The sequence below is a fragment of the Corvus moneduloides genome, chromosome Z (genome assembly GCF_009650955.1).
Source record: "Corvus moneduloides isolate bCorMon1 chromosome Z, bCorMon1.pri, whole genome shotgun sequence".
Classification (NCBI taxonomy): Eukaryota; Metazoa; Chordata; class Aves; order Passeriformes; family Corvidae; genus Corvus; species Corvus moneduloides.
The window spans coordinates 66,271,844-66,284,921 of NC_045511.1; the positions used below are offsets into that span (position 1 = coordinate 66,271,844).

Here is a 13,078-nt window from a genome sequence, read left to right on the forward strand (position 1 = left end):
CCAAGTGAAGAGTTCATCTGCCCAAGCCAGGAGCTGCCAGCTTTTTCAGGAGAATGCCATGGGAGACAGTATCAAAGGCTTTGCTGAAGCCCAGGTAGAATACATTCTTTGATATTAGTGGCTGGGAGCTGAACTCTGCTGAAAGTGTCTCCTTTGCTCCATTTGTCTGGACTGCAATTGATATGTAATACTTTGTTTCTTTCTTGGTAAAGGCTGTCTAGCTGTCCCATAGCACTCTCCAATGAACAGACAATGGAAGGGCTGTGTACCTTCCTGCTTTGCTTACTACAGGAGTGAAGGGCTTGCTAAATTCAACCCATCTGCATGATCACCTTTCCAGAAATTGTGAAGAGATTCCTGATTCTTGGTTGTTCTTCTTATCATGAGAACTAATGTGTCTGGAAAGGTGGAGTGGACTGATCTGGAACCATGCACATCTGGAAACTACACCACCAAGAGGGAGACAATTCTAGGAGTTAGAGACTCCCAGCTCTTGGCTGTATATATACTCAAATGGGAGCTTTTGTCTGGCAATCTAGAGCCAAGTTAACTGAAAGAGTTGCTCCCATTTCTGAGGGACCACCTACTAGACCATGCTGAATTTCTACCTGATCATTTCCCCCATAGTCTAAGAAAGACTACAGCTACACTCATTATTCTAGAAATTTTCAAATTTTCCTACCTGACCACAATGTCTTCCTTGGAAGAAAGATGGCTCCTTTTTCAATAGGCATCATCTTACAGCTAAAGCAAGGAAGAGGAATGTTTATGATACATCTCTTCATCCCTGAAGAAACATGACTATGTACCTCTAAAATACACGTCACTTTCAAAGAATTTTAAATTCTAGGTTTAAAGTGACCTGCCTTTCTGTTCAATTTGCCATAACCTTTCTATTTTAAAAAATATGCACATCTGGCATAGAGTTAATTTAGAAGAATCACCTGTATGTTACTGTTTCTTTTATCAACAGATCTCTCTGCATGAATTTCTGCATGTGTTCTGCCATGTTTCAGCCTTGAGAAAAGAAAACACCATCTGCAGCCAAACTACACAACCCAGTTTTATATGAGGAATAAGGACTTTGCCTGATTAACTTGTAGGCATGAGGATCATTAGTTTGAAAGACATGTTTTCTTATAGGGGCAGAGAGCTGCAGCTACATGACTTGTCTTAGCAAACCATAAGATATATTTAATTTTAACTTGCTATATATAGAGAGCATGATTGGAATGTATTTCAAATCAAGAACTTGGCAGGTAAGTGAAGAAGGGAGTAATATTTGGAAGAGATGTACCATAGATATGGATTTCAACCTTTTGACCTGGGGTGTCCGAAGGACTTAGGACAAATTTTATGACTAATTAAATTTTTATTTCCATGTAAGCAATAGGATGGTGAAGGGCTGCTTTTCACCTTTCTTGAAGATGCAGGAACTAATATGCTGTTCAAAGTATTCATGCAATTAATGAAAAGTTTAGTGGAAAATGCTTTTTCCATGTTTGTTATAAACCTATAATTGTATGGGAATCAGAAGATGAAAAGCTGGGTTTGACTCCATAAAAACATCATGAGTGAAATTCATCTGAAAGGCCTGCAGCTTACTGCTCAAGATGTGTGTAATACAAGAAAATTTCTGACTCCAATAAGAGGAAGGTTTTCCTCTGTGAGGTACTGCTTGTTCTAGAAGGGTTATTTTTACCTTCTGAAACAAAAATTGATCAGATCCGTGCAGTTCAAAATTATTCTTACTGGTCGTGATAAACTGAAGAGATAAATGGCAAAACTGCATAATTTTTTCAGTGAAATGACTCATACTGCGCTCGTGTAACTACGGCAAGATTGCGAATGCTGCATGCTGATGCTGCCCAGTAAATGTATAGGTCTAAGCAGGCACTAGAGCAAAATGTCAACACAATCTATGCTATTTCACTTCAAAAATTTCTGAATACTCCCATACTGGCTGACACACAGCAAAGCACAAATGTTTCTTGTGCCAGAGGACTAGATTTTTTTTAAAATTCCAGTCCTTTCAAAGCATTACTGAGCTGTCCTTTACTGCCTCCCAAGAAATAGTATTTCGTATTAATTTGTTTCCCATTTCTCTTTGTAAGTAGTTGAAGTAAGAGTCACTTCAGTAAACCAAAGGATTTGGTTCTGAATATTGACGGCATTTTCATGCATGCTGTGTTTAATAGTACTCTGGCTTATAATGTGAAATACTTAGTATTTTCAGATATTTTTGAGGCATATGGTTAGAAGTGTTCATATATATTTAGTCAGGTAATAAATCAGATGCTGAAGTATGTTGCTTTCTGCTAAGTAGAAAATTGCATGTAAGTATCTATCCCCATATAATAGGAAGTAAACTTCTGTACCCAACCCATTGGCTGTTATACATCAAATAGATAAAGATAAAAGTGTTATTTTTCAATATCTATTGCATTTCTTGCTGACCTCGAGCTGCTTTATTCTTGTAATGTATGTGTTTTACCCTAAATTATTTTTAATAATTTGGCTTATTTATTTCTAAATACTACTACAGACTTCCAGGCTTTGGTAGCTTACAGTTCATGTTAAAATCTGTCTGGTTACCATTTTCCAGCTTTTTTTAAATGTCCATTTTAAATGCCTATCAGCATTGTTTGTTTTTCCATTTTTCTTTCCAGCAATTCTTTCAAACTCTTGTTCCTGTGCTTGAAATACAAGTAATCAGAGAGAGAGTGACCAAGTCTGGCCTTTTCAAAGGATCTAAAGCTGAGGTGTTCTTTGTTGTTTGCAAGCTCTCCCTCTCCACATCTCTCCTCTTTGTCGGAATTTCCTATTCTCTTCCCCAGTCCTCCCTCACTTAAGACTTCTTCCTTCCCATTGCAGTAGGACTCTCTGAAGTCCTTCATCATGCACTCAGGTTTGCCAGAGAGATCTTGAGCCATGTACAGCTTGTTGTCATCATGGTGGTATGTAGCAGGGCTGTACCGCTCTGCCTCATAGCAGTTGTCTTCCTCTTCTTCCTGGCATGAGCTTCCCTTGGCACTCTCACCATCAGAATGAAATGAGATTCCCTTCCCTTGGCTTTTCTGGGAAAGATCAAATGGCTCTTCCTGTTCCAAGCTTCTCAAGACATTTGTCTGGGACAGAGTAATCCTTCCTCTTCCAAAACCTTGTAGTGGTTTGAGGGGAGGAGAAAAGGAAAAATTTATATATAGGAAATTTTACTACTTGATAACATGGCTAAAAAACAAAATCTGAAGTGGCTTTGAATTTCATACTTTACCTTTGTCTTCCATCCAGCTATCTCCAAGTACTTCATTGTTTATGTCTCATGGCATCTCCTTTGAGATGCTGCAAAAAGAAGTGCTATTGTGTACACTTCACAGCCAGGTTAGGACACAAAAAGCATTGTTTTGTTTATGCCAGACTCTGGATGATGCAGCTGGGAATAAAGTAAAGTGGTCTGGCCTTTTGTAAAGTGAATTTTGCCAACCAACCTACTCACTTCCTCCTTCCTATTCTTTTTTTAAAAGAAAACTCGGATCTAAAGCATCACAGTCCATAATATAAGTCCCAGGTTTTGTATCTTATTTTTCAGAGGAGTGGAAGACACTAAAAACATGTTAATGTGTTTGTTCTATGGACACTGTGGTTCAAAGTTAATACTTTAAAAATGAAAAGACAACAGTCTCAGCAGCCTATGACTCCCCTTAATTTTTCCTCTTTCATGCACTGAGAAACCAATCAACTGAAAAGCTCTGTGCACTGGACAGTGCTTCAGCTTGAGGAAATCATTACAAACAAATGATGATTTTGAACAGTGTAGTATAAATCTGCATCTAGTCCTGGATCTGGTTTGTCTTAGTATTTGTCAGTGTCTTCCCTTTTGCTGTAAATAGAGACTATCCAAGAGGCATCTGTGGACTCATATATGCCCCAAACATCATCAGGATATACAGAAAAGAATTCAGATACTGCAGGCAGAGTCCAGCTTCAGTAAAGACTAGTGAAAATACAGGGTGAGGATTTCACCCAATAGCAAACAGCTATGAAAGTCAATATTTTACTCGCTTTTGCTTTCTTTGGTTTCTATTTTCTCCTCAGTAATTGAATCCAGTTTCTGAAGGATCTATGCAGTCTCACTAGATAGCAGATGTAACTTTGCAACAAGCCTTATTTGTTAAAAGAGTTCATAAACAGGTGTCAGGCCTCACAAATAGTCTTGTATCTGATAAGCCTCAAAGGCTGCAGAATCTCTGTACAATGAAAAGCTCTTAGGCAATCTCCAGTTACAAATAATTGTCTAACTAGCATGGTGCTGTAGGAGATTTACAGAAAAAACACTTATTTCATTAGCCATTAAGATCTTCATAAATTTTACACTGAATGTCATTAGAGGAAGCGTTTTACATATGTGCTAGGCTGCCCTAAAGCTTCAATATGGGGGACAACAAGAAATCTTGCCCATTAAAGAATTATTTATCTGCAAAATCTTGAAAAACATATCTTGCATACCCAAACCCTCAAAAAAATTATCCTTAATTGCCCCACTTCTTTAGATAGCATTGACATGTTTACACACATGAAGATGACTTCAGGAAGTATATGTGGTAGGTGGCAGACAGGAAACATTTTGCAGGATACCCTCGGTAGTCAAAAATCCTTTTACTTTGAGATGGGGGAGGAATATCTCCTCCTGTACACGTGCTTCTTTGTAAATGAGATCTTGAGCCTATGGCCTTTATCTGACCCCAGCTATGTCAATACAGCACAGAATGACCAAGGCTCCTAGATGTAGACCCACTGAGGGGTCTGAGGATTCCATTCCCATTCTTGACTGGAATCCAATAAGCAGTCAGAAAGAACCGTAAGTGTTTTAGATTCTCTGTTTCTGTGAATTTAGGATTAATTTAGGATTTATTGGGGATCTCTGATATGTAACATTATAGTAATATAGCTAATAGCAACTTCCTAGGCTTATGGGATTTTACCTCTTGCAATAACATTGGATCTATGGCACAAGTTGGTGGATCTGTAGTACAAAGCCCATTTGTGTTTACTGATACACATATTCAGATCCCACAGAGAATAATCTTGCTGAAAATTATTACCTTGAGAGTGAAATCCTCTTTCCATGACCCCATGTTTGACTTTCATGTGCCTGGTTAGGTTCCCCTTCAAGGTGAATTTGCTGGGACAGTAGAGGCACTTAAATGGCTTACTATCTGAGTGCAAGTGCATGTGTCCCATTAAATTGTGCATTCTGTTAAACTCCTTTCCACACAGCTGTAAAAATGGTAAAAATGAAAATTATTAGTTTGAAGCAGTGTTTTCAAGGACAACATTTTTAAAGGAAATAGAACCTACAATTCTCAACTTAAACCCTGACAGTTTTTGGCTGCAATATATTTTTTCAAAGTTCCATGCAAAAGTCCTACAGACAAAAACATATGGTTGACTATCTAAGGCATTCTGAACTGCTGACATTTTTTAATATTGGTGACCAGGACACATAGTCAAGGATTCCCCAAAAGCAGTCCATGTTGTTGTCAGGAGGGGAAAGACTTAAGGGAGTAATCTGCAAGGCTCTTAATCTGGATGAGATTCAAAGCACAAGTTTCTGCCCTGGTGAACCACTCCATTCGTTTATACATCTAGCCTTTAATCAAGGACAGTGTCAGGCAGAGATGGAATTACAAAATAAAACCAATTAAGGGTTTCTGTGAAACAGTCAAGCAGAATATTACTTCTCTTTAAATGGAAATTAAATGGCTGCACATTTTGCTAAAAGTTAGAAAAAGCAATTCCTCGTTTTTCTGTGTTTCTTGCTCACCCTTTTTTTCCCTGATGGCTTTATCTTTTGTTTATCAACTGGTATGTTTTGGTGTCTCTGGTGAGCAAGCTGCAATTTAAACACTCCTGAGCCTGCAAGAATGACTCAGCTTTCCCTGAAGCATGTTTCTGCCAGCTCAAGCCATTGATCATTCAATTTTCCCTTTGATGGAACAATAAGGGTGGGTTTTATTCATTGTTGTTGTTTATTTAGATGGGCCCTTTTGTAGTCTGGACTCTTACGCATTCTTAAGACATGAGAGTTTGACATCACTATTACAGGCATCTAGTCTTACTCGTCTTCTGGGCTTTCCTTATCAGGATTTATAATTTTATTCACATTCAAGTGGCTATTTCCATCCTCTGCAAACTTCTCTCTTTGCTCTCTACTTCTTTTGGTTTTTTTCCCCTGACTTGTTTTACCATAAGATTTTAATTTCTTAAGGTTTTCTTTATTACTATATGAGCCAGAATCACCATTACTGAGTAACTGAAACCTCCATCTAGCAGAGCAACCATCTGGCAGACAATTACTAAATAGAAATTACTAAGAATCCACCAGAATTTTTGTATAATCTGAATTCTGATTTTATTTATTGGGTATTACAGAAGATCTGATTCAGAACTTGTAGATTAAAATTCAGAAAGTCATCACCTGGAATATCTGGATGAAATGTAGATAAAAAAAGGGTCCTTGGAGAAACAGTACTGTATGTATTGTGATTTAAACCCTCTCTTGAGTTAATCAATGAATGTTAATTAATGAATCAGTTCATTAACACAAAATTTAGTAGGTATACTGTTTTAAAATAAAAGCTAGAGCTGAGTCAAAAAGCAAAAAGAAAGACTCTGAAAACATTCACTTGCTTTTAAAAAAATTATTTGCTTCACCTGCTTATGTACCCTTTTGTGATTTTCTGTTTGTGATTTTGCTAAAATAAAAATTCTAGCAAATAAATTTATCAGCAAAGTGTTAGACAAGACAGTTGGTGGAAAAAAAAAGAATAGCCACTGAAAATTAATTTTTCAAAGTAAGGTATCTGTTTCCAAGGGTCATCCATCCACTGAGGAAAGAATACTGGCTTCTTCACATTCAAACAAAGGTAACATGCAGGATTGTTTATACTCAGAAAAATGCTGGAACCAAAAAAATAACTCAGAAAGTGCTGGAAGGAAACAGAGGAGAAGAAGTACTGATGGGCACAGAAAATTTGCAAGGAATAACAGCAGCTGATTGTATCTTGACAGCTGCTGGAACAACCTGTAATATATCAATATTACTCTTCCTACAAAAATGTCAACAATAGTATCTCTCTAACACCTCTTTGCTGAAGGCTTCTGGTTATCTGCTTGTATTGTGGCTGACTTATGCTGTCACCAGGACTTGCTTTCCTATAGCAGGTCTTCTCTGTCTGAACTGGTAACCAAGGAAAATCATGTTGAATAGATGAGTGGCTAGAGTACTGCATGCAAAACTGTATCTGTATAAGGTCTTGAGTATTAAAACTGATCTAGGAGGAGCATTTGGTTTCTTTCCATCAAGGCAATATTTGTTTCTCTTTCTTCATACTAAAAAGACAGGGACTTGGTAAAGGATAGTTCTTTAGCATCAGAGTTCTGTGTTTCTCAATAAAGTTGACAGGTTTTCCATGTCCCAAAGGCACATCTTAGAGATGTGTAATGTGTTCATGTCCTGAAATCTTCTCTGGGGACATGAGGAAATGATGCTAAAGTGCAGAGGTGTGGCAGGAAAATTAAAGTAATGCAGATAGGAAAATTGTTTTTTGGAATGATGGGTCTCTGTGGCATAATTTCTGTTTTACTGGTCCTTTTAAAAAGGCAGAAGACACCTTCCAGATGAATATCTATGATCCAGAGGTAAAAGGAAGTAGGTTTCTCACTCATGCTGGAAGACTGCAACTCAAATATAGCTGGAATACACAGGTAAAGCTCATTGAAGAGCCTGAGTCTGCAGATCAAACTAGAAGATGGTACAAGATTTTCTTTCTCTGTGACATAACAGGCTTGTGAGCACTGACTAAGCAGAGTGTGAAAGATGACCCTGAGGCAGCTGCATGGGGGGGGGAGCTCCAGCAGAACTCTCTACAGTGCACCATAGCGCTCAGGGAGATGAGACGTTTATGCAAGAGAACTTGGAATATCAGGAACAACATGGTTTACTTGTGGACTTTCTGTTAGGCTGTCTACTTGAGACAAAACAAAAATAACATCTTGAAGAGAAATACCTCAGCTGCAAGTCTGCTGAAGAGACTTTGTTGCACTGGCTGATGAAACGGACTTCAGTATAGTTTGCTAGAAAACTCTGTTAGTTCAACCCTAGATTTTCTCCTCCTAAGCCATCACGTGAAGTATCATCCTTCTAGATTTGTCAGCCTGTTTTGTTTCTTCTCAAAGTACTTCTCTCTCACATTTTCTTTGGTTTTGGCTCCTGTTTAAAACACACATTTTTAGATAGGGAAAAAGGTGGAGTTCAAAATATCTGCTGCCGTGTGTGTTTGTCTGGGCTGAAGAAAAATCCGTTGAATCCCTTATTGGAGGTCTGAAACACTGATTACTTCAGCACTAAAAGCAACAGTAAATTCCATGGGATCTTTCTCTACAGATCAGAATTAGTACTGTTGCACCAATTGGTGTAAAACCTTCATAACTCTTTAGTCTTTTTTTTTTCTTAAACAGAAATAAACAAGGCAACATGGGCTCAGGCCTTTAAATTCTACAGACAAGTTCACTCTTCAGAGGAAAATTAAACAGAGATCCAGGCTGCAGCTGGATGAGGAAACAGAAGGGACAACTATTTGCTACTCCCTCACTTTTGATAGTCTGTGCTTAGTTGTGATTAGACACATAGGAAAACTCATGTTTTCCTTTGCTGTGAGAAAAAGGTAAAGAAAACCATTGCATGTGGTGAAGTATAAAGGCTACTGCTGTGCTCTCTTTCCCTTGCATTCTTCTTCTTTTTTTTTTTTTCTTCATAAGAAGGGTGTTCCTTTCCTCAAAGAAAGAAGGAGAGGGAGAATGACTGTAAACTGTCCAAAAGGACCGTGAGAAAACAGGAAGCTTTGAAAAGTACAAGAGAAAGCAAGATGAAATCTATTTGCAGGCGGTTCCCCGGGGACATGTGAGCCATTGTTAAGCAGGCTGTTCATAAAGCTATATCCTTCCTTCTGCTGAGGAGGAGCTTGGTGCCAAAAGGCTGCTATCTGGTCATTGCCTTAACCCTCCGAGTACCAGCCAGAAATATTTGCTTTCAAGAGTCTTTTGAGGGCTCTGTCAGAGAGTTAATGTTAAGATGTTCCTAATACAAAAGAGTAATTCCTGATTCTGCCTTTGCTTATTGTTGCAATCGTCTCTGTCAGGGGCACTGATGTTGGTTCACACTGCTTCAGCCATACGAGAAACAGATTCGCTGTGCTTACTTGTTTCTTTCCTCCTAGGGACACTGGGTGGGGACAGAAAAGTAAAAAAATAAGAAAAACAGGTGTTCCTGTAGAGCTTTTGTTACTGGCTGGAAAACATACTGGTGATACTCTGTTTCCCAGTTCCAACTACTGCCCTCTCCAAGTTTCAATAATCTGTCATCATCAAACACTGAGCTGAGCACAACCTTCCAGCTTATCTGCACGTACCTAAAAAGTCATGTGTATCCACATACTGCACCCACAAAATCTGATCCAAAAACTGAGTTTCTTTTCTGAACTTTGAGGAGTCAGATGAGGACTTCAACCAAATAGAAGCAAGAAGGAGGTTTGCAGATGTTCTCAAAGAATGAAAATCTCCAGCAGACCTGACATGTTACAGCCTAAGAATTTCAGTAAAAGAAATTCTTTTATCAACATGGAATAATGGAAGCCCTACTATACAAAATAATATTTTAATAGGACATAAATTAAAATAAAACAAAATACTGAAGTCGGTAGAATTTGCTGCTAGTTTTTACAAAGGAAAATTTTTTGAATTTAACAGAGAAAAATTATGAAGTCAGAAAGATTCATTTTGACATTTTCTTACTAAAACTAGCACTGAATATCATATATTCCTATGACATTTTGAATTTCTACATTTTTTCAAGAGAAAATAATTCCCTTTAAATTTTTCATCCATCTCTGCTTCTTCATGAAATATTCCTTTAAAGAAAATGTTCAATACCATAAAGATGTAGGATGAAGGAGTTCTAGAAATTGCTTCCAAATCAGTCTTCAGTTACTTATGCACAAGCTGGGTAATGCTCCACTCTGTATTTAGAGTCTTCTTAGAGCAAATTAAAGTGGGGAAAAAATCTATGACCTTTGACTTCACAAGGTATGACTACAGTAATGAACCAGACTGGCAGCAAAAGAACTTATGTAGCATCCAATACTGAGTAAGAATATAGACATGAATAATTCATAAGGAATATATTAGAGTTGAACAGGGTCAAGAAAGCCTTAATGTTTTATGGGGAGGGAGGAGAAGAGAGGATGGAAAGGGTATGTCAGCCTCCAGTGCTGGGGGGAAGGAGCAAACTGGAATTTGCACAGGATTGTAAGAAAGGCCAGATGGTCTCAGAGGCTGTTTTGTTAGCATACCGATGTCCTGCCCTGAATTTCAGTCTGGTAATTACACTTGGCCCTTTCAAATCCCTCCTGTAGTTGTATTTTGCTGTGGCTTTTTCTGACTGCTTTCTTGAACTGTTGCATAGCATCACTGTGGGAAGTTGTAGCTGCTGCTTTTCCATGATCCTCTGCAGGGTGCATGACTTGATTAATGCTTTTTGTAAGTGTTTCAAGCTATTAAGCACTTAGACTTCATTTGGGTGGTTGTACAAAGCAAATGTCAGATATGTTTATTGTCCTCAAACATCTGTGGCAGTTAAATTCTCACAAGGCAAAAAACCCCCAAAACTATGTGAGGATGAAAGTTACTGATATTGAAGGGAAAGGGAGTAAACCACAGGTATTTACCTCCGTTATTTTGTGCTACATAAGCAGAACCTGGATAAAAAAAAGAAAACCAGACTGGTTTATGCTAGTTTAAGTGCAACTGCAGTATGTGTTGGCATGTTTTGTTTTTCTAATTCTACCATATAATAAAATGCTATATACTGTAGGTTAATGCCTCTGCCACCAAATGCACTTACCTTGCATTTGAAGGGTTTGACATCAGAGTGAACAATCATGTGGGCCTTGAGAGTCTGCTTTTGCACAAAGCTCTTGAAGCACAAATGGCATTGATAGGCTCTGATATTGGTGTGGATCAAGACATGTCGCTTCATGTTGGCCAGCAGGGTAAATTCCCGACCACAAATTCCACATTTGTGCTCTTTCACACCCTGAAAGAAAAGAAAAATTCTGTAGACGGAAAATTTTCTAGATAATTTAATCTTCAGTACAGCAATGTATGAATTATTCATTCTGTATTGGCAAAGCTGATAATAAATTATTTCACTTTTAATATTTTTTCAAGTAATAGGTACCTGTGTATTTTTTCCTGACTAACTCTTACAAGCTTCTGAGAAGCAGAGAAGTAAAACAAAATGTAAGCTTAATGAAATAATGAAGTTTGTTTACAAATCAATGTGACACAGTGTCAGAGCTTCCCTGTCCTGCTCTGCTGCTTAAGTAAAGTATTGATCAAACATATACACGTATTGACCAAAATAAAAGCCCACCAGTTAAAAGACTAAAGTAGTGCTTGCCTTTAATAATTGAATATTACAGGATTATGAAAAAGACACAGCCCTATTTTGAAGAAAGCTAGAGAAAATAATCTGAAGTAATTGAGAGTAGTCAAGCAATACCACCAAATAAGATTATACATCTTGCATTTATTGAAGAGAGAAAAATCTGTTTATTCTTAGTGGGATTTTTAGTAACCCTAATGGAATGATCTCATTTTAGATGAGATTTATAGAACATTTTTATCACCTTTTTTGTTAACCACTCAATTTACTACTGCATAATTCAATATTCTTACTCACACCTGTGTGGTCCGTCAGCTTCTCAAAGAGTGATTTAGATACTATGAAAACCAAAGAATTTGCTACTAAACAGCCTAAGAGTTTAACTTGCAGAAGGTAATAAGGGTTTACTAGGTGAGAGCAATTACTCCTTCACAGGCCTTCTTTAAAAACATGTGAAATGACTGTCAGTGGAAGTTTTCACAGTTAATTACAAAGCTAAAACTGAATGTCAACAGCAGCTTCAAGTGTCTGCTCATCTGATATGATGCTGCCTTTAGTCAGCTAAGTACTGTGAACTATATTCACAGCTGAATCCACCTGCCGCTGTGGACAAATAAGCAGAAGCTCTCTAAGGGCTCAGGGGCATTTTGTTTACTGTGACAAAAAAACGACCAAGTCTTCAATTAGTGGAATCTTGCATGGTAAATTCAAAGACCAGGGAATCTCCAGGAAGAAGAGAAATTATAATCTTGAAGCAGAAAAGAAAAAGTAAATGTGGAAGTAGAGGTTGTCGGGTTTTCAAAGAATATGTGACTATAAGACTCAAGTGCTCTAGCTTTCTGTATTTTTAATGCTTTTCATGTAAAAGCCAAAATTCAAATGTTAAAGGAAAAATATGCAAACCTGGAAGAAAATTTTTATTAAAGTGGAAAGTGTTATTATTGTCTTACTATTTTTGTAAAAGTGGACAGTCAATTTCAGATGTTCTTGAATAGAACAATTACATTTTTCCTATTTTTGAAAGCAATCTTTTTTGGAAATGTTCCAGAGCTTGCTTCTACCCCAAGCTGACTCTGCTGTTACCGCTCTCAGCAGTGGCAAGACTTCCACTTGATATGAATTGGCTGTGATTATGATCCTGCTTGTCCATTTCTATTAATCGGCATTCTGGATAATATACACACAAAGGGGAATTTTTCTTAGGGTTTTTTGGTTTTTAAATGTCTCATTATAATGATTCTTCAAAACCTGATGAGTAATAACTTTTTTTTTTTTGGCTGCGGTCCGCTACAAACTCATCTACTACCTAATTAAGGAAACAAAGTAGGAGAACTTATTTTCAGTAAAAAAAAAAATTTAAATTTTGGGGTTGGGGAGTGGTTATACACCTCTGCAAAATTATGTTATTTTACAGAAGGTCATTCTGAAAAAATCCCCAAGAAACAGAGAGATGTGAATCCAGTTTGGGGAAGTAATACAGGTGGTTTAATTGAACTCCTGCTTGTAACACAGTTGGGCTGTGTGTGTTCATTCTTAAGACTGACAAAGACATCTGGCTTATACTACTGCCAGCAA

General features: G+C 37.6%; 1 protein-coding gene across 10 annotated transcripts in view; it reads right to left on the bottom strand.

Moving 5' to 3' along the window:
* Window positions 1–207: 207 nt before the first annotated feature.
* ZNF366 (zinc finger protein 366) overlaps window positions 208–13,078 on the bottom strand; it is a 34,053-nt gene continuing 21,182 nt past the window's right edge. For 9 of the 10 annotated variants that reach the window (XM_032096119.1, XM_032096116.1, XM_032096120.1 and 6 more), the window contains 3 exons: window positions 10,961–11,152; window positions 5,103–5,277; window positions 2,625–3,160 (listed from right to left, as the gene is read on the bottom strand). In XM_032096119.1, the coding sequence (XP_031952010.1) occupies window positions 2,625–3,160; window positions 5,103–5,277; window positions 10,961–11,152 (903 nt within the window). Of the gene's footprint in view, window positions 3,161–5,102; window positions 5,278–10,960; window positions 11,153–13,078 lie in introns of all 10 variants that reach the window. The other variant, XM_032096111.1, reaches the window with a different exon arrangement.